General features: G+C 39.3%; 1 protein-coding gene and 1 long non-coding RNA gene across 12 annotated transcripts in view; one reads left to right on the plus strand and one right to left on the minus strand.

Moving 5' to 3' along the window:
• Positions 1-24,662, plus strand: part of PHLDB2 (pleckstrin homology like domain family B member 2) — a 72,855-nt gene that overhangs the window by 44,762 nt on the left and 3,431 nt on the right. For 4 of the 11 annotated variants that reach the window (XM_028726746.2, XM_028726743.2, XM_028726744.2 and 1 more), the window contains 13 exons: positions 4,473-4,601; positions 6,404-6,559; positions 7,495-7,605; positions 8,807-8,896; positions 10,420-10,554; positions 12,301-12,474; positions 14,698-14,832; positions 15,169-15,268; positions 19,971-20,006; positions 20,678-20,885; positions 21,293-21,383; positions 22,891-23,037; positions 24,404-24,623. In XM_028726746.2, the coding sequence (XP_028582579.2) occupies positions 4,473-4,601; positions 6,404-6,559; positions 7,495-7,605; positions 8,807-8,896; positions 10,420-10,554; positions 12,301-12,474; positions 14,698-14,832; positions 15,169-15,268; positions 19,971-20,006; positions 20,678-20,885; positions 21,293-21,383; positions 22,891-23,037; positions 24,404-24,623 (1,732 nt within the window). The remainder of the gene's footprint in view (positions 1-4,472; positions 4,602-6,403; positions 6,560-7,494; positions 7,606-8,806; positions 8,897-10,419; positions 10,555-12,300; positions 12,475-14,697; positions 14,833-15,168; positions 15,269-19,970; positions 20,007-20,677; positions 20,886-21,292; positions 21,384-22,890; positions 23,038-24,403; positions 24,624-24,662) is intronic. The other 7 variants (XM_028726747.2, XM_028726749.2, XM_028726748.2 and 4 more) reach the window with 7 other exon arrangements.
• LOC114595915 (uncharacterized) lies at positions 3,975-12,994 on the minus strand. Its single transcript, XR_003706378.2, has 2 exons — positions 12,845-12,994; positions 3,975-4,212 (listed from the first exon to the last, which is right to left on the minus strand). It is a non-coding gene; the product is annotated as an uncharacterized LOC114595915 (long non-coding RNA).

Below are 24,662 nucleotides of genomic sequence, written 5' to 3' on the forward strand. Positions count from 1 at the left end.
AAGCCTAGTCAGACATGTTATTTGATTATATATGTTTTTAAAATGGATAACTTTAGCTACATTTTGATAATTTGATAATTCCTTTATGTCTATATGTGTTTTATGTGTTGACTTTATTGGGATTTTCTTATGAATATGTTATATAAACTGCTTAGAGTTTTTTATTTATTTAAGCAGTATATAAATATAGTTAAATAAATTGGAGGACCCATTTTGCACTAAAAAGTTTGTTGACAAAAGTGGCTATACATTACATAAAAATAGATGAATTTCATTGATCGCTAAATCAGATTTGCATTTGTAATGTATATTTGTCTGGCTGCCTTTGAAAACTTGCTCCAGAATTGCTTTTTCCTTGTGGGTAAGTATGCTATTGCAATTTAAGGATAGGACCTAGGAGTCCCCACTGACAGTTTAGACAATTCAGCTGCTCAGCAGTTTAGTTTTTGTGCTTCAGTCATCTGTGGGATTGCAGTAATCCAGTTTATAAAGTTATTGGTCTTGTAAATATAAGCCATGCTTCCACAGACCTTTATGATCTCAGATACAAGCTTACTGGAGACCAAAAATAATGCATCTATCTTGCATAATTGTTGTCCTAGGCACCAAACCAACATGTAGCAAATAGCACTGGTCAAGGTCACTTGACTGTTTGCAGAATGCTTGTCAGTGATAAATGCTTAATATATCAATTCCTGCTGTGGTTAAAAGAGTACTGGTTGTCTTAGATAGCCTCAGTTCCCACGCAGTGAATAGCAAACTGTGGACATCTTGTCACTTTGAGTGATAAATAGGTTGCTTCTTTCTTGAAATAAGCCATATTCTCTCTGTTGTCATTTTCAGTGGGGCAGTTTTGCACTGTCATTGCTGAAGGAGTATCTTCATACTCTCCCTGGCTCCTTTTTTAAATTATCAAATATGCTAAGCTATTTGCTAGGCAGAAAATATCCTTAGAAGCCCTTTGGCAACCTCAATAAGGATGCTGCAATAAAAGTCTGAAATAGTTCTTCCTTGCTTTGGATTTTTCCTCTCAGCCAGGAATTATCCTGCTCAGGACAGCATGGGCAACAGTGTGTGCTTATTTATTAACCATGTTCAAATGCCACTCAGTAAGGAAAGTTCTCCAGTTGGCTTACAAAAACAGTATAGATGTGGACTTGTGAAACCTTCAGAACGTAAGAGCCTGTACTCACTGTGGCTGCCAGCCAGATGCCTATGAGAAGCCCGGCAGCGGACTTCAGCACACAACAGCCCTTTTCCCACTTGTGATTCCCAGCAAGTGGCTTCTGGCTGTGGAGATGTAACATAGTTGTTATGGCTGGTACCATTGCTAGCCTCTTCACTGGCAGTCTAGACATTAAAACCTTATGCAGACTTTCAGCATGAGCATAGGGAGAATGGTGCTTGTGTCTCCCTTGGCGCATGGGGAAGAACAGCAACCCGGGGGGCCCTACACATCCATATGAAAATTGTGTAATTGGAACATCATGTAAAAATGTAGCATACCAAGTACGTGGTTCACATCTATGTGTGGAGGTCCCTGTGTGGAATGCGTAGTAGACTTTGGGGGTTGTGAGGGGGGCTGGAACTGGCATGATCCCACCCAAACCCCCCCCCCCACGCCCTGACCCTGTATAGGGCTGGCTTCAGTGCCAGGAATAGCACATTCATGGGAAGAAGCAGAATGTGAAGAGGTGTTGAGCTATTGGTATTTACCTTCTTTCTTTTTTGGTCATACGCTACTTTCCTTATCTATTTTTCTTTCTTTTCTGAAGCTGTTGTTTGCCCTATAGGACAAACATAGAGGTTCCTATATAATGCCTGCATGTTTCCTCCTTTGGGACAAAAAGCACTGAAGTGGGATTTAGTCAGAGTGGGGCAAATGCATAGAGCATCTTTGTCAATGTTGGGTCTAACAAGTAAAGAAGAAAGGGTATCAAGGTTAAAGCTGCCCAGTGTTAGGATAATTAAGATGACAGCTTTTAATTGTGAAGTGCCTTCCGTGCTTGTTATGGCAGAATGCTAGACTACTAATCTGAAAAATAAAGGAATAAATACAGATCGGTAATACCTAAAATTCTTTAAATTATAGAAATATTGGTGCAAAAAAAGGGAGATGACTAGTGGAGAGTGATTCCTGCATGGATCATACAGAACTACTGAAGTGTGTGACTTCCCTTCATCTTGTTATGAATTTTTACATGCACCCATATGCTAGTGGGAGCTGGGGCTGAATAACCTAGAATGGTCTGTTGGGAAGAGATGGGACCTAAACCCAAAACAATGTTATGTGCACTGGAAAATCTTAACTGTTCTTACTAGTCCAAGAAATACTTTCCCCGCATGAAACTGCAGTTGTTTGCAGCCGAAAGTACGTGTGACAAAGCATCCTATTGTTGGTCCCTGCTTCCAACGCCTATAAAGTTTCCAGGACATCTGTAGTTTAACAGGATGGATATACCCCTTAATATACAAACACAGTAAGTGAATGAAAAGAGTGGACTCCAGCTGGATGTGCTACGAAGATTGATGTTGCAGCTGTATGAAGCCCAGCAGTTGTTGCAGCAAAACAGTGAACAATTAGGTTAATTTTGAACTAATGTGAAAGATTACTGTGCACATTGTATTGTCCACCACAAGCGGAACAGTGTGCCTTTTGTTGTTTCAGAGGAGGCGCTCAGGATAAGAACATGTCCTTCTATATATGTGTATATCAATTTTGAACCAGTCATTGTTTAGGCACTGCATGAGGCAATCTGGGCTAGTGGTGCAGCAATAAAACCGCTAGCATATTTACAAGGGGTTGGACGAGATGATCCTCACAGTCCCTTTCTGTCTCTGCAATTCTATGATTCCATGAACCATAAGTATAGGAATTAAACAGCTGGCAGAGCACGTGTAAGCAGATACAGCTTGCTTATTGGCAGCTTGTCATATCTGCAATTCTTTCATTAGTGTGTTTAAAAGCCTTGAAAAATTGCAGAACTTTGGTGACTGTACTATTTTTCCAACAAAATGCTGTGGTCTGAAATATGTTCTTCTTCTGCAGTAAAAGTTCCGTTTTAAAAAGTGAAACTGTAACACTTACATGAGTTGTTTACTGAAAATATGGTTTCAGATATAGCACAGGATCTAGTCCTATAACTAGAAGGAATGATTGATGTTTTTCTACATCTGTGTGTCTAAAAGGTTTTGTTCTGGAGAAGTCCAAAAGTCTTTATGACATGCTTATCAGAAACACAGAAAGATACAAATTTAACATATTTTAATCTGCATTAAAAGAAAAGTGCACACTATGGAATTCCTTTCATCTTCAAAATAGGGACTGGATGTCTTGAGAGCCAAATTTATATTGGAGGTCATTATAGCATTCCCTTTAGAGTGAATTGAACCAGTCCTGTTCATTCAGCATGTTTGATTTCTGAAACAGAATTTCCTGTTCCAAACCGATACGCTGTGCCTCAGTTCATCCTTTCACTGCTTATAAACTATTAAAAACCATCATTCTTGTCCCCTCTGCCTGTTACTTCTGTGTCATTCTGGATAGTATTCTATTTAGTTCACTTTGTAAAATCTCACCCTTTTCTGTCCTTCTCTGATTTGGAGACTAACATACTACTGATTCCATTTCTAAATAGCTAGTGTCCCATTGATCTTGAAAGTACTAAAGGATGCCATTTCTTGTATATATATAAAAAGCATTGCGACACTGACAATTGCAGTCAAATTACAAACCCACCTCTTAAGTTGATTAGTTTCTACTAATCAATGTCCTAGATCCAGTAACATGTTCTGAAAAATCTAAATTTAATTAATGGAATTTAATGTGCAGTGGGGATGAGTATACCCACAAATTATATATGTGTAGCACCTGATCTTTGCAAGGTCCAAATTTAATGGAGGCAAAATTCCAGCCTTAATGGAGCTGAACTTTATGGATGGTAGAGAGAAGTATGAAATAATTCAGACCAAGCAAACCTTTATATTTTATTTCAGTTTCCAAGGTTTGAGGGTGGATGCAAATTGCCACAAGCAAAGTGGTCATTGCTTAACAGTTTTCCATGTGGTATCTATATCCTTCAACCATACGGTTTTTAGCCAGCATTACCATCCCTCTGCACTTTTAAGGAAGCTTTGAAGTGACTCTTATCCAGTCTTCTGAATCCATCTCCAGAGTCTCCATTTCACAATGGAGAACTTGCCTTTGTGCACCTGAGACATAATCAATAAATGTTAACATATGTCAACTAACCATTCTTTAGCATCTGCCAGGTTTATTAATATATCTAGATTACGCTGTGGCACATGAAAATTAGCCACAGCCTTCCAGCATGTTTAAGCATCCCTGCTGCACCTTTAGGACCGATCCTATCCCCGCCACTCAACCCTGCTCCATGTGCCATCAGAATCACTAACAACTGCTTTGGGTTTGAAGGTAATTCTGTTCTTTATTTTTCTGGTTCAAACTCCAGGAAAAAATAAAGCTTGATGCTCAGAGGGAAAAACTAGAAAAGCTTCAGGAGCTTTATACCGAGCAGAAGACACAGCTTGATAATTGCCCTGAGTCCATGCGGGAACAATTGCAACAGCAGCTAAACAGGGTCAGTAGCATGGATTCCTCTATTTTTGTGTGGAAGCACAAGTGTTGAAAGACGACTTGCTGACTGCCTCTCATCTCAAGGGTTTACTGGTTTTCTGCACTGCTAACAGGATTGTTGCATGGTGATGAATAAACAGAATGCGAAGGGCTGGATTAAAAATTGGTTTGTGATACATACTTTAGAAGTTGCCAACCAGTTAATGTTTAGCACCCTCTGGCTGTTGGCAAATCAGAGTTGTGTGTGCCTGTGTTTGTGTACTTGTGATGTTTAGTTGAGCTTTAGGGTAATTTGCTGTAAGCGTGTTGGATAAATTCTTGAGTCTAATAACTGCACTTAGCTATCTAATTTTAGCCCTCATTATGTTTGCAGTTGCTTTTAAGTTTACCTTTGCCACCACTATGAAATTCTTTCCTCCTTCAAAGTTGTTTCTTACCTATTGAATGAAATCTGTTTTTTTTAAAAAAATATTTATTAAATTTCAAGGAAAAAAAGGAAAAAAATCACCCTTGCCGTAGATGCTGTTTCAAAATTATAGCTAGGCGACTATACAGGTTTACCCACCCACATTCAGTGGGCTTTCTTTTGTTTTGTTTTGGGGAAATTAACCCCCCACAATATTGAGACATGGAAGCGTTCTTGGGACAGTGAGAAAGAATAAGCTAGAATACAATGCCAGAAGAAATTCCAGTTCAGACGCATTCTTAGTGTAAAACATTACACTTTCACCCCCATGTTGAATAAAACAATTCTAAATGGAAATTAGCTACATATTCAAGGCATGCTGCTTGGCATATTAAGTGTTTCTTTATGGAGTTCTGCTAACACCATAGATTAGAGGTGAAGACATGTGGTCCTTCAGATGTTGTTGGACACCAACATCTACCCCCGGTCAGCATGACCAATACTCACAGAAGATGTGAATTGTGGTCCCGCTACAGCCTCCCCATCCTTGCCATAGACAGAGAATTCTGTCCTTCAACAGCTTCGCTTGCCATATTGTTGCAAAAGAACACTCATCTATTTATCCAGGATTTGGCTCACCATTATGAGACACTTGGGTGATGACTATTCATAGACCGAAACAAGATTTCTTTCCCAATATTCCATTTATATTCGGTTCCCCTTTTTATTATGGAACCTGCTTTCTTGAACTAAGGGAGACCAGAGTTTTAAACAGCATCTCCTGAATTTCCCAGTTCATACTTTTATATTACGTGGAATTCTGTATAAATTTCACTTGACCTTTTAATGCTAAAGTAGCTTTTGGAGGTTGTAGTGGTGGAAGGGGATGTGGGGGAGAGCTGCATACTATCTTTCCATTCATCTGCTTTTCATCCAACTTAAACTTGGTCATCGATGAATGGCAAGAGGCACAAAACTAGCATCCCTGGAGAATGAGGTAAGAGGGAAGGGAGGTCAAGCCTGCTGGATTTTCCTTTCCTTGCTTCTTAACTCTTTTTATCCTTACATCTGCATAGTTCTAGATCATCTCATGGTTGTACTGAACTGTGACCAAAAGATCATTACACAGGTGGGGCACTCAGATTGATCTGCTATTCAATATCACGAATTGATTTGAGGATATGCATGATCCTTTTTAACATCCAGTCAACAGTTCAAAAAACAATGTAAATGTCATAAATAGCTGTTTTTCGTCTTCTTTTTTAAAGGTCTTAGTGTGTGATCTTATGCACACTGACTTGAACTTCCTGAGCCGTATTTTTGTTTGGGATGGTGTCGCATGCCTACTTTCGCTAATGATATACAACTAAATATATATACACTGACTTTTGTTATTAAAGGATGCTGACCTGCTGGAGGTAGAAAGCAAACACTTTGAAGATCTGGAGTTTCAGCAGCTTGAAAATGAGAGCAGGTTAGATGAGGAGAAGGAGAACTTAACACAGCAGCTCCTGCGTGAGGTGGCTGAATATCAACGCAACATTGTCAGTAGAAAGGTAAAATTGCTTAAAAAATAAAGTAGGTAATATCATTGCTTTTTTGTGGTTTGGTTCCATTTCGTGAGATGTTGTTCTGGCCAATTACTGGCCAATTCAGTAATTCAGTAATGGATTCATGTTCCAATTCATGTTGAAAAATGTAAATACTATTCATAGGACAGTGAAGATTCACAAAATGAGGTTGAACAAGTTCATCTGTTTACAGAGCAATCCTAAACACATGTACAGAGGCTTACATTCTTGTGGAACTGCTTCCTTCAAGGCCTGAATACTGGGAAATTCATGCAGTCTTTCCTTTTTGAAATATGTGGTGTAGTGGTTAAGAGCAGTAGACTCGTAATCTGGTGAACCGGGTTTGCGTCTCCGCTCCTCCACATGCAGCTGCTGGGTGACCTTGGGCCAGTCACACTTCTCTGAAGTCTCTCAGCCCCACTCACCTCACAGAGTGTTTCTTGTGGGGGAAGAAGGGAAAGGAGAATGTTAGCCGCTTTGAGACTCCTTCGGGTTGTGATAAAGCGGGATATCAAATCCAAACTCTTCTTCTTCTACCACAAAGTGATCTGATTTGCTTTGGGTTGTTCCAGTTCAGGAAAAGTAAAGGTTTCCACTATTTTTCAGCTCAGATTAATTTAGATTCTGCAATTAAAACTAGCATCCATCCTCAATGTGCTTTCATTTGTGTTTCTTGATTGAGTACATCTGCACCAGCTAATGTTGTAATCAACACTGCAAGTTAACATTTATATATATTGTTTGGGAAAATGGCCGTTGTATGAAATATACGCAACAACAAGAACTACAGCCAAGAGTTACTGGTGCAGAAGTGTCTTTAGTTTCCTTCCTCTGTGTCTTCCTAATCAACAGGATCAGTAGTGCATACATTATACTCCCAAGCTCATATTGACCATGTTTTGGTGCTATCTTTGTCATAGGAAAAAATTTCTGCCCTCAAAAAACAAGCCAATCATATTGTCCAGCAGGCACAAAGAGAACAAGATCATTTTGTGAAAGAGAAGAATAACCTTCTAATGATGTTGCAGAGGGTAAGCATTTTTCCTTGATTCAAAGACAGCAACATTATTGAAAGAGAAGTTGCTGAATTACAACTTATTACTAAACTGAAAACTATGGAGACGCCAATAGAAATATTGGATTCTTGTCTCATTACACATGCTAAAGCTACTTTTGGTCATCTGCATACTATCCCTTGCTTTTTCCTGTAGGACTAATTGCAGTCATTAATAGTCATCAACAGGTTTACCATACGAATTGAGTCAACCACCCATCTCCAACCACCCTTCTGGGAAAAACCCCACCCCACCCTCCCACTATATATAAGGGTCTGGTGACTTCTGTTTCAGTGTATCTTGAAGAAGTATGCATGCACATGAAAGCTCATTCCCAGAATTAACTTAGTTTGTCTCTAAGGTGCTACTGGACGGTTTTTTAATTTTTTATTTCGACTGTGTCAGACCAACATGGCTACCTACCTGAATCTAGCAACATCATTGTACAGCTACAATTATCGGAATATTTCCTTGACAATTGCTCTAAACTGTGCTGTCATTTTGCAGAATGTTTACTAAATGGAATTGATGCCATTCTGTTGTGGGTGTCATCCCTGTTTGTACAGGTGATTTCACAAGCCCTTGGACATGGCTCACTCAGGATTCCAGGCGCATAAACACAACCCACATGTGCATGTTATCCATCCATATTTTATGTGCTTGCCATAGGAAATACTGGTCAACACATGCCAAAAACCAAGATGCTTGTCAAGCTACCCTAAATACATGGCGAGATAACTGTATACTGGGATATGATTTGATGCTGGGGGGGATTGAAAGGAATGAACAGAGATACAATGCAATTTACTTGTGAACAATTCCAAACAGAGGCTGATATCCAAAGTGAGTATACTCAAGAGTAGACCCATTGAAATGAACGGCTTCAGTTATTTAAGACATTGGGTTGCAGTCAAAGCTAATCCTATTCTGAGTAATCCTATTAAAATTAATGAAGATGACAAAATTGGGTCTATTAATTTCACTGGGTCTCTCCGTGACCTACTTGACTATCACCCAGAAACATTTGTTCATCACTTCATTAATTTTTTAGTCTAGTTTTGTTATTTCTGAAGAGTACAAACAAAGCCTGAGACTGTTTGTGATCCTCTGTGTGTGTTCTGTCATAGAAGTGACTGTCAACATTTGTATCTGAAATATGTCTTATGTCTGCTAACAGGAGAAGGAGAACCTTTGTAATCTAGAAAAGAAATACTCTTCACTATCGGGAGGAAAAGGCTTCCCCCTAAGTCCCAGCAGTCTAAAAGAGGTAAAAATGTGAAACTTGGGAGAAGGAGAGAGAAAGCAGTTACTGTTCTCTGTATTAGATGGTGATTTAGAGCTGCACATTTTATAATATTCAGTGTGAAATGACATGTGGTCCAGTCTCCTTTGTGTGTAAATGGTTTGCATATATGTTTTTAAAGATAGTTTAGCCATGCAGGATTTATATAAAATTTAACATAATTGTATCCCTCTTCGTCGGGTTTGGGGTTTGGAGTTGTTTTTGTATATGTCTGTAAATAAGCATCTATTGTGCTTTTCCCAGCTTCCATACAAGCACATGTCCTTGTGTCTACTTTATGGTGGCGTGGTATTCCTGTGTTGAAGATAATCACCAAAGTGACTCCTTCCAGTGTCCACATGCAAACATGGTGGTCTCACCTTTCATACAAAATTTTGAAAAATGAAAACTAAGTCCTACAGATAAAATAAGTGTTTTTCTGAAGCCATTCTAATACCTTCCAAAATATAGTTCCTCAAAACCAGAGTTAAATGTCCAGATATTTCCATCTGTTCCAGAGTATTTCGCCCCAAATCAATCATTCATTTCTAGACTATATGAACAATTCTGACAGTGTTCTTGCAAGAGTACTTTTCAGGGACTAAATTCAGTTAGGATTTTTAGAAAGCACATTCTCTTCCAATATATCCTCCTGCAGCTTGCTTTTGCCTAAAACCCTTCTGCTGCTTTTGCTACTGCTGCTGCTAATGAAATCCTAGACTTATTTATACTTTTAACAGAGAACTGCAGCTACTCTGATGACCTTAACAAAACCCTAGCTGATGAATGTGTCCCTAAATTATTAAATTGTCAGTAATCTATTTTGATATTAACCAAAAAAAGTGAAATTTGCAGGGAGGGTGTTGCTTAGGACCAACAAAAACCTGCATCTAATTGCAGTATAGTAACTCACTGAAATGCACAGGAATAAAGGCAGCCTCCCTTTGCCAGAGATTCATGCTCTTACAATGATTTTTACCATTCCTTTGGAATTTTTCTTTTTCTCTCCCCCCCCCCCCCCCGCAATCCTCCGGCACACCGATAGTTTGTAAACTGTGCTGGGAGCCAGTTTTTCAAAAACATCGTCTGTTGAAGAACTGCCCTCCCATGGTTGTAGATCATAAAGCTACCACATTGTAATCTGTGGTACATGAAATAGCCACATGAGGGGCAATAGTGGGAGCTACCTTTGAAATCTAGCAGTATTTTTACATTTAAACGTATTGAACCAAATGTATTAAGTTATAATGGTTCTACCTCATTATGAAAACCACTTCAGATATAATGATAACAATTTTGTTTACAGTAAGTTAAAGCATTCAGATTTTCTGTGCTTGTAATTTTGATGATTTTAAAAAAATATTTTAATGAAGCTTTTTTGTAATACCACAGAAATTGGCTGGATCACTCTAAACTAACTTTCACAGCACACTGGGAACCTTAATACTCTTGCATGCCATTTAGCTTGTGCTTCTTCTTATATTTAACTTCTGAATTCCTCCCTTTAGGGTTATGTGAGTGTAAATGACATTAGTGAGCCGTATGGCAATTCCACGAATATATCCCCTTCCACTCAAGCCCCCACGGCTGCTGAGGCTGTTCCTTCCACAGCTGGCCTGATGAGCCAGACACAAAATAAAGAGGTTTGTTCTGAGAGACATTTCCCGTTTGTATGCATTTTGCTTGCAACGTTCTGTTCCCTTGGTTTTTGCAGGTTCCTGGTAAAACTGCATATATCCAATTTAAAAGAGAGCTAAATTTAGTTTTATACCTGGAGTCTGTTTCAGGGAGAAAACTCAGGTTTAAGACTTGGGGCCATCTAAACATCTCCACAACTTGGGAAAAATACTGCAACTGAACCAGGAGCTCTATACAGCCGTACCTTGGAAGTTGAACGGAATCTGTTCTGGAAGCCGTTTGACTTCCAAAATGTTTGGAAACCCAAATGCGGCTTCTGATTGGCTGCAGGAAGCGCCTGCAGCCAATCAGAAGCTGTGGAAGCCCCATCGGATGTTTGGCTTCCAAAAATAGTTCGCAAACCGGAACAGCCACTTCTGGGTTTGTGGTGTTCAGGAGCTAAAACGTTCGAGAACTAAGCTGTTTGAAAACCAAGGTACAACTGTACAGTGTTCATTTGCAGATGGCCTTCCATTAACCACACAACACTGTGAAACCACACACACAAACCTTTGTTTCCAGGGATAACAGTAATGTCAGGAAGATTCACATTCATATTCAGATAAGGCCCAGTTAACTAATTACTTTCTCTTCAGTAAGGGGAAAGGATGTTTCAGAGGTATACCAGGCTGAAATAAGGGACAAGCCTTTGAAAAGGAGGTATATTACTGATCCCCAAAATTTGGGTTCTCCTCCAAACCTGTGCCAATGTTTTGCAACGAACCCCACCCCTTTTCTTCAGCACTGCCCAAGCTGAGTAATTGATACTTCAAACCCTGAAAAGGTACATAGACATTGTACAGTCAGCTTTTTAGAGAGCTGAAAATCATATGGCATTCGGACAACAGACCAAGTACTTGGGGATGACTTCTGTGGAATGAGGTTTAAACCACATAAATTTGGTTTTACTAAATTGTGGAGTTCACTCAAACATCACTTGGTGGAATTTAACATTGTGAGTGTAGAATGTTTTACGCTCTTTATGTCCCGTTAATTTATACAAATTTAAGTATATCCCTAGATGGTATTTTCTTCAGACTGTTCCCTGGTTGCTTTCCCAGCTGTTTCCTGTGACTGTCTGAGGGGTGGGGGAGAAGCACCTTTTTAGCTATGAAAAGAAGTAATTCCATATCCAGAAATATTTAACTGCTGCCATAAATAATACATACATAATGTGTACATTAGCTGCAGGAATCGAGCCTGGTATATCTAATTTTAATCTAAACACTTTAGCCACAAAAGCAGTTAAATCTGTAAAAACATGTGTTTTTCATTTCACCATCAGCATTCATACATTTTATTGCTTTGGTTTGGATAGCCCCAGATCTGCTTTCACCCAGTAGAATGCCGCAAGCCCTTAAGTAATCTCCTTCGACAGAAAATGCTTCTTGCCTGCTTTCTTTGCACCTGCCTGTTATCACCTGTGGGTTGCACCTCATGCTTCCCATCACGCAGGCTGATGAAGCAAGTCCAGATGTTGTTGAAGCCAGCCCAGATTCCCCAGATGTTGTTGAACTACATCCAACATCATACCCAGGCAGCATGGCTAGTGGTCAAGGATGTTGAGAGTTGTAGTCCAACAACATCTGGGGACACAGGGTTGGAACAGGCTGCTTTGTACTACCATAAAATGCTTCTCTCTGTATTGCTGTCAGCTTGTGTGTCATCCTGTTTAGAAGCCTCTGAACGTAATTTCTCTCTTTCCTATAAAGCTAAGATCGCCTCTCTGTTCTGGATTTGTGTTTCCTCATTCCCTTTCTCCTCGCCCTCTTGCACAACTTTCACCAGCCCACTGGTCTGAGGTCAGGGCTGCAAATGTAGAGCCTTTTCCTTTGCCCGACACACCACCACCTCTTCCAGCTAAGAAACACCGAAGGCAGTCACAGGTAACCTGCCTGAAGGCTGACTGCCTTGATAACCATGTAATTATTTTTTGCACGGACTTTTCTGCTTCAGTCTGAGGGAGTGCATGCAAAACAGGCAGCCATAAAATCCTGCCAACCAATCAGGTGTTGGAAGGGAGTGAGGAGGGTGCGCACGTGGGGGGGGGGGGGCTGAATTCAGTACCACATTCCCTTTCCATTACAGTTGATGGGTGGAATTCTAACATTTTCTGAAAGACTTTGCATGCACAGCTCCCCCAGGTGCCTTTTTTTACACGTGCATAGTGCCCTGAGCTGTGTCACAGTGTTCATCTCACAGTTTCTAGGTCAAAATAGCAGAGTTCAGTGCCTAAGGGGGGAGAGACCCACTTACAATCTGTTCTTGCTTCTGTGGGCATCAGGAGTTATTTGAATATCTGTATAAGGTTTTTAAAAGTTATCCACGTCTTCCTGATGTTTGCCAGCTGATATTTTCTGTTAACGAGAGCCGCACAGTAAAATATATTAACAGTGAAATGTTTTATTCAGCAACTTGGTCTTGTATTTATGGCATGTAGAAATACTACAGCTGTTGCTTCAGAAATCTCAACTGAGAGAGGCATTTGCAATCAATAGTTTACAACAGTAGGAATGCCAGTGATAGATCAAGTTTAAAACATTTATTTTAATAGAACAGGAGTTGCTTATTTTCTTTCAGTACTGTGTAAGGCTTAAGCTTCTAAAAAGTAGTATTAGCCAGTTTGAGATCATACTAAACTGAAACTGCAGGACAATTAGTTGGATCCAAACCTAGCACTCTGATCATGGAAGAAATCTGTGGACGCAGAGAGCCTTTCTACAAGTGGAGCCTTCCTTCATGAGTGGAGCATTGTTTGGATGAAACACATAATATAGGAGATGGAAATCTGTAACATCCAAGTTTTCTTATTTATGAAATTTGTATACCGCCCTTGATCCATAGATCTCTGGGCAGTACACAGCATAAAAATACAATATAGAAACACAAAATACATAATAAAAACAGTAACAACAAAACAATCCCTACATCCCCCCTCACTTTTCCCCAAACATATTTAAAAGGATATAGGATGTCAGTCAGCCAAAGGCCTCGTTGAAGAGGAGTGTTTTCGCCTGGCAGCTAAAGGTGTATAAGGCTGCAGGCAGATCTCCCTTTGTGGGATTAAATCAGATTTGTTTTAAGGAAGCCTGATGGCCTGTATAAAGCTGTGTATTTTTTTAAAAAAAAACTACTATGAATCAAATCACAATGCCACAATTAGACCAAATAACATTGTTCTTTTGTTGGCATTATGTATCATTTCTGTAACATTGTTTCATGTCCAATGTGCTTAATCTTTTTACCTTAGTGAAAATGTCACAGTAACTTTTGTTGATTTTTAACCATCCTAAAATGGGACAGCAAATTCACGATCAGTAAGATTTGTATCCAGTGTCCTATTCAGAACACAAGAGGGCACAAACTCTGCATAAGAACATAAAAAGAGGCTGCAGGATCAGGCCAATGGCCCATCTAGTCCAGCATCCTGTTCCTACAGTGGCCAATTTGGGGTGGCCATGAGCATGGGGCTGTACATGCTTGTCCTGTCTGCAACACTCTACTGTTCCATCATGAGCAGAAATATCTGAGAGACTATTCTAGGTGCCCTTGTTCGAACATAGAATCCTACATACAGCTGGAAGCCTTGATTGTGCAGGGCTCCCAATCACAGGGAAGAGTCTAAGCACTCAGTCAAACACACTTAGAATCCCCCTACAGAGTTTTCATCTCAATGCATGAAGGTTGATGTTAGGGCAGGAGTAGTGCACATGCCCCCTTCCTACTCCTTAGTTTCTGCCCTCCCAAATGATTCAAAATCTCCTTCAGTTTCATTGAAACTTCTCCAGGGAATCTTCCTTGTAATTTAATTATATTAAATTACCCTTGGAATTTTTTTTAAGGCACTCTTAATTTAAATCTGTAAAACTGTAAAACATTTCTCTTTTTGGTTTGTGTGTGTGCTGTAATTCCTATGCACTTAAGAATTTTTAAACAGAGAAACTCTCCCCTACTGGCTTTTCCTTGTCCTGTTTTGGGCTGTGTTTTCAAACAGCATTTAGGTTTGTTTGTTTGTTTGTTTGTTTGTTTAAGAACTGCACCTTGTTTAACGCCAACATTTACAGCCTGCAGGCTCCCATATGATCACACTGCAATTTCATATTTTTAAGCACTTCCGAAATCTGGAAGAGAGGAAGAAGCAGCATAAAGAAGGCCCATACATGAGTGATACTTTGCCACGCAAGAAGCCAGCTCCCTCCGTGTCTCCCCATTTCAGCAGTTCTACTCTTGGAAGGAGTGTTAAGGTGATTATAGATTATAGATTATAATATCTAGGTTACAGAAGTATTTAGTTCATCAAAGACAAGCAGGAATTTAATTTCTCAATTTGCTTTAATTTTTGCATCCCGTTGTGTAGTCTGTGATTCCTTTTACTTTATTCCTGTTTTACTTCTTTGTTATTTCTTACCCTTAATCTCTTTGTCTTAAATTGAGCATCCTGGATTCTTTTGATTGTACTGCAGTGTGACTGGGTGTGCTGACTGAAATGAGCAGAAACAGTTTTCAGCTTAGGCAAAGCCACCATTGGACTGCATGGATGGCTGATATTTGTGAATGCTAATCACTATTGCTTTATGCAGGGTCATCCACCACTTGGACAGAGCAACAGCTGTGGCAGCGTACTCCCTCATTGTTTGGGAACTATGACCAAAGAGTCTGAACCAAGGAGGATGCATAAAGGTAAGGCTGTTTAAAAATTATCCCCATACACTGCAACACAATGCCATTGAAAAGGAAATCCCATTTCACACTAATCAGTTTTTCTTTTTAATTTGATAAGTGGGAAATGCATTCATTCAGCTGCAATGCTTTTTTGAGTCTTAGATGAATTAAGTTTTCTTAATATAATTATTGATTGCACACCAAAAGGGGAACCACTCTGTTCTTGCATAAGTGTGTGCATAATACTCTCAACAAGTGGGCAATATCTTTCCCAGTGCAACCTTATTTGCGTCTGCTCAGAAGGAAGCCCCCTTGAATACAGTAGGACTTGGAATATGCTGGGGATTGGCCTGTGTATAGAATTATAGCTTTAGACTGATTAAAAGCCAGGCGCCCTGTTTAGAAAATGGATAATCCCGTGATACTTCATGGTTCTTGATCCTGCATGTTATTCTGACTGGTCCTTGAGCATACCAGCCTTCCAGAGCCTGATGTTCTTACCTAAGATGTGTTTGTTCAGTCTATTGTGTGGGAGGATTTGTGCATATCCAGTCCCTGTGAACTACAATGTGCACATTATATAATGCATTTATATTGCATAATATAAAGCAATATAAAGTGACAGCTTGGACCTTAAATACCTTTTCCTTCATTACGACTGGTCCATTAGATGCCCCAAAATGCCTGTACAGTCGTACCTTGGAAGTCGAACAGAATCCGTTCCAGAAGCCCATTCGACTTCCAAAACGTTTGGAAACCAAAGCGTGGCTTCTGATTGCAGCGTTTGGGAGCCAAAATGTTTGAGAACTAAGCTGTTTGAAAACCAAGGTATAACTGTAGTAACTTCTTCTTTCTTGATGCTTAAGATAACTACTGCAGTACTTGTGTTGAGTCTTAATGAGTCTTCATTTGACATTAATTACTTACTACAGAAACTATTGGCTAAGCAAAGCTTTATGAGTTGGTGACTAATTAATATTTGGACTAACCCAGATGATCTTAGACTCCAACTCCCATCAGCCTCAGCTGGCAGAACCAATGGTCAGGGACGATGGCAGCTGTATTCCAATAGCAACTGGAGCCGCTGTTTCCCCATCCCTGAACTAAACCATTAATGGAGAAAACCTGTTTCTTAGCTGTGAATCTTCTGCAACCATTCAGATGATTGCAGCATTACAACTTTGCTAATGCACATTAAAGGGACCTAAAGAGAACTACATAAAGGCAAATGGGGCCTCATAACCTTAGAAGCCTTTATTTCTGCAGCTGCCTTTTTGTCTGTGGACTAAGGCAAGGCGAGTTGGGCTTTTCACATCTGCAGTAGTAATCAAGAAGTGTAATCCTAAACATGGAATTTATTCCTGGTAAATGCATGTAGGATTGCAACCGAGAAACTGATGAAGCTTAAAATTATTAAAAGTAATTCAGACTTTTAGATTGTGATGCGGTCTCCCAAGAGAGCTAGGTAACTTTTAAATTATTTCTTAGGGACTTACAACTGAAGCACATGTCCATTTATTTGAAATTAAGTTCAAATAGGACTGTAGCCCAGAATAAACTGTACTAAATAAAATTGTGCCCCAAGACATAGGTCAGCCAGCTTATCTTTGCCATGTCTGCATTCTGTGCTTGTAGCTCTTTTTAGCCTATCTAATTATTTTATCCTGCTTTTAAATGTCTATAGCATAACACTTTTTAATTTTTTTAATGTCTTATTTAAATCAGGAAAAGGCAGAAAAGGTATGAGGAATGTTCTTTGTGTGGCTGTATGTGTTTGCTTTTGTGGTTGTCACTGAAAAAAGGGACACCATCAAGTCATTCAGAACCAGCAAATGTGGAAATTCTAAAGTTCCTTTAATTTTTTTCTGGTGGTTGCGGTGATTTTTGTAGCTCCCTTCAGGCTACATCCATGTGCAAGCAGCCTGGCTTCTACCATTTTGTCTGCCTATCTATGTCTGCAATGGAGAAATCTGCTGCATGTGTGAAGACTTGCATGATCTAGAACCCTGTGGAGTCAGGGTTCCACATCACAGAGAGAGCTTAACTGCATTTTCAGCAAGCTTCCCCATTGCAGTCAATCCCCTAACATGTCAATGGCAGGAGATGAGACAATGGAGACAGCATGGCTCCATGATCCCCATTATAAGATACAATCTCATGCTGGGAAACACCTGAAGAGGGCTTTAAAGAATGAATGTTTGAAAATAAACTTTGGCCACTGCTGCTGCTGCCAGCTTGGATTTGCAAATGAAACTTGAAATGAAACACAATAAAGGTTAACCATCTGATTCCTTCTGTATTGTCTAGTCTCAAATATATATTTTCATGCAATTCCTCTGCTGCTGACATATAAACCTGATGTTTCTTCAGAGTCAATCTGGTTCATATGTCAGCAACAGAGGATTTGCATGAAAATAAGTAAGAGAATACACAGAGTCAAGAGTCTGTTCACACACTTGGCAGTACAGCCACGCCAACTAGTTTTAGAAAACGTGCTAATCCACAAAATTGTGTAGCATCCAGCTTTCCTGTAACAGATGAGTCTTTTCTGCCCTTCTGTGCTGAAGGATGCAAAAAGATTATCTAGCATAATAAAGAAGCAGCAATGGAACAAAACATTGACAATAAAGTTGGACATCTCCATGTTTTCTGGGTTGGCAACTTCAGAAAGATGTGACAAATTATTTGTGTTTGCAGCACATAGGAGAAGTAGACTGGTCTGTATAACACTGATCCAAAATAATAAAAAGGGGGTATTTTAATGGATTTATGTGTACTTGACTGTGTTCCTTATTAAAAAAACAAAACCTTTGAGACGAATAATTGTCTCAACACAGTGTTGATTTCAACACAGGTTGCATTAGAAAAAGTTATTATAATAACATTTAAATAACTGGCATTGCTTTTTTAAATTTATTTTTGTTTCTTTTCTGTATACTTCTAGTAATCTATTTTCCCCCCCTGTTTACCTCTAAAATCCTTTAACCCAGTTTGCTTTTCTATCAGATGTAGTCTTGCATGTCTTCCTGGATTAAAGCTAAACTAAACTGAATGCTGTATTAATGCTCTGGATTAATAACTTCAGATTTAGTAGAGTATCCTTGGTGCTTAAGTGTCTGCAGCACTCCTAAACAGCTAAATGCTGTTGCAGGCAGAACAAACCTCCAAAATAATTCCTCCCATCCCCAAAATGCCCACACCTGACCAAACACATGCCACAGTGCTGCGATGCTACATGTTACGAATAACTCTTCCCTCCTGCGCTCAAGACTTCCAATGTTTGCTGAGACAAACAGAAAAGCCAGTTCAGCTGATTGCACCAAATAGTGTTACACATATGTATTACTTTTTCACCAATGCAAAATTAATATATTGAATTCGTTATCACCAAGTATGTAATGGTCACTACATCACATAGCTGTTTTAAAGGGATTAGCTGAATTCATAGGGAATAGCCAAATAGGGAAAAGTTGTATATCTTTTAATGCCAGATGCTATAAACAAGATAATGGCGTCACTTCCTCGCAAGTTCCAGATGCATTTTCCCCTCCAAAATTTATTTTTCCCAGATCCACTTCATTACATTATCTCTCCTACTACTCAACCTTTCTATCTGCTTTTTCTTGTTTAGTCTCTGTAGTACAACCCTCATTTTTCTCCTACAGTTTGTAGTGGGCTGCCAGGAGGGCCTTTCTCTGCACAACACTCAATATGAGTCTATAGGACAGGGCTCAGCAAACTTTTTCAGCAGGGGGCCAGTCCACTGTCCCTCAGACCTTGTGGGGGGGCCGGACTATATTTTGAAGAGAGAGAAAAAAGAATGAATTCCTATGCCCCACAAATAACCCAGAGGTGTATTTTAAATAAAAGGACACATTCTACTCATGTAAAAACATGCTGATTGTCTGCAGGCCGGATTTAGAAAGTGAGTGGGCCGGATCCGGCCCCCGGGCCTTAGTTTGCCTACCCATGCTATAGGAACAGGTGGGATACACTGTTTTCCACCGGCATAGTGGTGTCAGCACCAGACCACAGCTCAGAGCCTCTAAAAAGTGAAAATTATGGCTATGGCATGTGCAATGGTTTTTAAAGGATTTGTGTGTGTGTGTGCCTTTTTCCAAAATGGTGGTTAGTGTTGGCATTCTGCAACAACAGTGAGCCTCAGGGCTCACCGACTCAGGACTCACAATTCCCTCTAATGTCTTCCCTTTCCACTGAACCCAGAGTTTAATTCAGTTATTTAGGAATGTAGGCACTGAGGAGGAAAAAATTAAGTTGTATGCATTCTTCTGTATGGGAAGAAAAAAGAATGTAGAGTTCTATAGTTTGCCAATAAGAATCTGTAACTGATAAAACAAGTAATTCCAGTACCTAAATAACGATGGTGAGTGGTCTTAAGAGTTGCATTTGTTCTTCAGCAATAATTAAGGAAGGAATAATTTTACCTTATTTTTTCATAGTGAGAACAAAGCATATGCTTTAGTTTGTGTTTTGAAAGTGTCCAGAGCTGTCATATGGCAAACTAATTTAAATTGATCCTCAGAGGAATTAAAGTAAGAATGCAACTGATTTGCTAGCTAAAAAGCAGTCAGTACTTTTAAATGCTCTCATCTGGATTTTTTAACGCAAATTCCCCAAATGGCAAAATGATAGTAATTTCTCTTTTCCTCTCTCTCTCTCTCTCTCTCTCTCTCTCTCTCTCTCTTACAAAAAAATTAAGGAGCAATTAATCATTCCAAAAGTGCAAGTATTAAAGGTAATTTTTATCCATTGTTGCAAATTATGTCCTCCTAATTTTCTCCAGTGTTCTAAAAATGAAAGCTTCTTGCGCATTAATCCTTGCCTTTAAGTTACATGTCCTACTGGTATTGGCTTTATATCAAATTATGTGTGTTACAAACTATTCCAATGTGATTTATTTATTTCTAGGTCACCTTTCCAGCCCTATCCAAGGCTGCTTACAACAATAATAAAAATACAAAAAGAGGAACTCAGCAATACAAAAGCTAAAGATCCCATCAGAATAAGGACCAATAAGATATACATATGAAGCCAACCAATAAATCATTTTTCAGCCAGTAACTTACACACAGGATTCATCTGCTTGCACACCTTTATCTAGCAAACAGTGTTGCAGATATCATTAGATGTTAGCCAGATGACCAATCCTGTAATCTGAAATCTCATTTTACAAAAAGAGACAAGGACTGACAAAAGACATATACTAGAATACTGATCAGAAATATGTCTGATACATAATCCAATTAGTTGCTGTTTTACTAAGAAAGATGGTAGTAATGAACATTTGCAGTGCTTCGATGCCGGTCATAATAGCAGTGTTCAAAATGCTTCTCTTTTAAAAAAGTTTTTTTAAAAAAATATAAAAGGTAGGAAAATTAACTCATATTTTTCTGCTTCTCATTCTAGGTTATAACAACCAACATATTTGTGAAGATCAAATCCAGAAATCTCCCCAGTTCTACAGCAGAACTGCTTCTGAATCGAACGTGTATCTGAACGCCTTCCATTATCCTGATCATAATTTCAAGGACCATGCCTTTGATACTCTAAGCTTAGACAGTTCTGACAGTATGGAGACCAGCATTTCTGCCTGCTCCCCAGATAATATCTCCAGGTAAATAATTTTTTCCAGTAAATTTGACACTTTAAAAATATTGTTTTTTAAAAAAATATGCAGTTTAAGGGCTTATCCAGCCAGCATCCTAACATTATTTCTAAAGGCACCCTTAGTGGATTGCAGAGGGTCATACAGAACAGTATTTTTCAGGCATGTACATGCATGCATAGTTTCATTGACAGAGCAGAAATTGCACTTCTCCCTGTATTTTTGCTACAGGTAATTTCACAGTCTTACATATATTGTTTGCACGGAGTTTGTGTCTAGTTCTCTGCACATGTTAAGGTAACCAGAGCATACCCAGATCTTGTATCCAAACTTATCAACAAAAAGACTGGAATTACATCTCTAATACGGAACTGTTTTCTGAAAGTCAGGCTCTCTTTTTCTCTCTCCTTTACTAGTGCCAGTACTTCAAATGTTGCAAGAATAGAAGAAATGGAAAGACTTTTGAAACAAGCTCATGCTGAAAAGACTCGATTACTTGAATCCAGGGTAATCTAACATTAGCAAACATGGTTATCGTACAAATTGACTTTGTATCCCCAGCAAGGGTTTGAAAGGGTTCCGTTTTCGCAGAATTCGTTTTGAGTTATTTCTTTGCTCCTGTTTCAGTTCCTTTTAAAATTACAATTTTATCTGCTCGCCACAAATATAAAAGTATTTGGTGGTTCTGCCTAAGAAATACGCAGTATAGTACAGAGATTCCGTGCTCTAAATTCAGAGTTATCCTAAAGTACGCTTCCTCAACTTCGGCCCTCCAGATTTTTTTTGCCTACATCTCCCATGATCCCTAGCTAGCAGGACCAGTGGTCAGGGATGATGGGAACTGTAGTCTCAAAACATCTGGAGGGCCGAGGTTGAGGAAACCTGGCCTAGAGGAACAAACAAAACAGGTATTAGGGCCAGTAATAAAGCAGGTCATTGTCTAAGATATGCACCCCAAGAGGTCCTTGCAGCATGAAATAGGACATTGCAACCAGGGGATATCAAAATGTATTGAGCTGCCTCTGACTCACTTGCACCCTTGCTTGTTCTAAGAGGAACTGGAAGTAGGATTTAAAAAATAAGGGGTTAGACGAAAAAGAGATTATTGGACCCTACTGGTCCTTCTTCAAAGAAATAGATTCAACATTTAGATGTGTTACCTCATCACATCTAAACATTGAATCCTTATCTGAAATCCTCTGAAGTACATATATCCATACGTACCTCCAGTTCTCTTGGAGTTCTGAAAATGATTAACCTTGCAGCTTGGCTTAAATAGACACCAGCTTTGCCCTCTGACTGCAGATGTGTTGTTTTCGGAGCCACTTCATACAGTCAGTTCATGTCTCTCTTTTCAGCATTGGGAACAGGGCTCAAACTGATTTTTGTGCCGGGCCCAAAGCAGAAGCCTTTCATGGCTGAAATGCTTTCACTGAGTTTTTAACTAAGTACCATAATATGTAAGCTCTATGACTGAACCATGAACCCACTTTTCAATAAGGTTGACCTTGCACATGAGCAAAAACAAAACAAAAACTATCATTAGCATAATGAATGTAGCCACTGTGGGCAGTAGATGTTTTCTCAGCCTCTGTTTATTATAGCTGAGTGACTGAAAATATTCCACGTGTTGTCATTTGCGAACTGAAATAATTAAAAAGTAAAAACCTTGACACTGAGGCAAAAATATTTACTTTTCATTCTGTGCCAAGGCCACATCATTTGTATTTCTGTTCGGTTCTGGCATTATTTCATAGTCTCATTTTTACAGGCATATCTTAGACTCAGACACAAGGTGGGTGGGTAGTAATAATATATATGTATAAAGGCCATGTTTGTGTCATTAGAACAAGAGTTTAGCTAGGATTTGCCATCAGGCAGTACCATACTGTAGAACTGGCGCACTGATGAATGAATTGGGAGGGAATGTGTATTATTAGGGTTGGGGGTTTTTGTGGTGTTGTTTTTTAAACCAACACATTTCTAATACAATGTTGTATGGGGCGGCTTTTAGGAACGAGAAATGGAAGCTAAAAAAAGAGCGCTGGAAGAAGAAAAGCGTCGCAGGGAGCAGCTAGAAAAAAGACTGCAAGAAGAAACTAGCCAGCGACAAAAACTAATTGAAAAAGAAGTTAAGATACGTGAAAAGCAAAGGTCGCAGGTAAGAAGATGCAGGCGCTGAATGGGAACACAAATATTAAGAGATGGGAGGGAAGCCCAATTGCAAGCAAGACGCTATGGATTCTAACTTGTGACAGGCCATGTGTCCCAAGGGATAAAGCAGGGGCTGTGCCAACTTTTTTTAGGCAATTGGGTTATGAGTGACTGCTGTGAGGGCCACCCACTCTGGTCTGGCTTTCCCTCTCCCCTGGATCAGCCACCTCAAGAGCAGGAAAGAGGGTGTAAGCACACAGACTTTGAAATGATATTAAGCAGGCATAGGCAAACTCGGCCCTCCAGATGTTTTGGGACTCCAACTCCCATCATCCCTGACCACTGGCCCTGTTAGCTAGGGAGTTGTAGTCTCAAAACATCTGGAGGGCTGAGTTTGCCTATGCCTGATATTAAGCCTTCAAAGGCTTCTAGAATGAGACGGATGCAGTCAACAACACTAGGCTGCTGGAAGTATATAGCCAGCAGAGGTCACTGTGCTACCTGTCATTCCTTTATCTGCCAGGGTAAACACTGAAGACCAAACTAGACAAAGTGACAGAGATCTGTGGTCAGATGTTTTCCTACTTTTTTGTAAAAAGCAGCCCCACTCTCCTCCCTTCCAGTTCTCTTCAGTACTATGGCACTCAGTGGTGGGGTTTATAACTCTTTCATACTTCCACCTAAAGGTTAAGAAAACACACATTTATCTATTTCAACTTCACATATTTACATGTGCACTTAAAATATGTGAGGGGTATGTACGCCTTCAAAATGTAATGTATGAAATTGATGCCTTTGTCACATAATTTAGACTGAGATTATATATCATGAGGGCTGTTGACATTTGGTTTCTAAGGTTGTGACTAAGCACTCTGTGTGTAAGTGTGCAATAAAAAGTGTAAGTTTCAGATTGGGTACTTTATTTCAGGTGTTGAATGCACCTGAAATATATATTTTATATTATTGATGAATGGTCTAGATTTATAACATACATAGAAACAAATTCTAGAGATATAAAAATCACGGTAGGTGTAATATAACTCTTGTGACGCGTAGATATTTTATAATGAAAAACTGCAGATTGGATTTAATATACATATAACCCAAAACCGAGATGGAGGGAAGTCAATTGTTAATTGTTGGTAATGTTTGTGTGTTGGTTGGTTTGGGGGTTGTGATTTGGTTGATGGTCTTGTTTGCTTTTGATATGTGACTGTTACCTCATTCTTTTTTTTTATGTTGTTGTTGTTTTTTCTGTCATTGTCCGGTAATGGAAAATGAATAAAAAAAAAGAAAGAAATATATATTTTATATATAAGCGAAGAAAGGAAAAATACTGATTTTTTACATTTATTTGTTGCTGTTCCCATTAGTCTCGCCCTTTGACTCGTTATTTACCTGTCAGAAAGGAAGATTTTGATCTACGCAGCCACATAGAGACAGCAGGACACAATATAGAGACCTGTTACCATGTCTCACTCACAGAGAAGACCTGCCGAGGTTTTCTTATTAAGATGGGAGGGAAAATTAAAACCTGGAAGAAGCGATGGTTTGTGTTTGATAGGAACAAGAGAACATTTTCTTATTATGCAGGTAAGTTGTATGGAGCCTTCCTATGGTTTGTCTATTAAG

The sequence above is a fragment of the Podarcis muralis genome, chromosome 4, assembly GCF_964188315.1.
Source record: "Podarcis muralis chromosome 4, rPodMur119.hap1.1, whole genome shotgun sequence".
In the NCBI taxonomy this organism is placed as follows: domain Eukaryota; kingdom Metazoa; phylum Chordata; class Lepidosauria; order Squamata; family Lacertidae; genus Podarcis; species Podarcis muralis.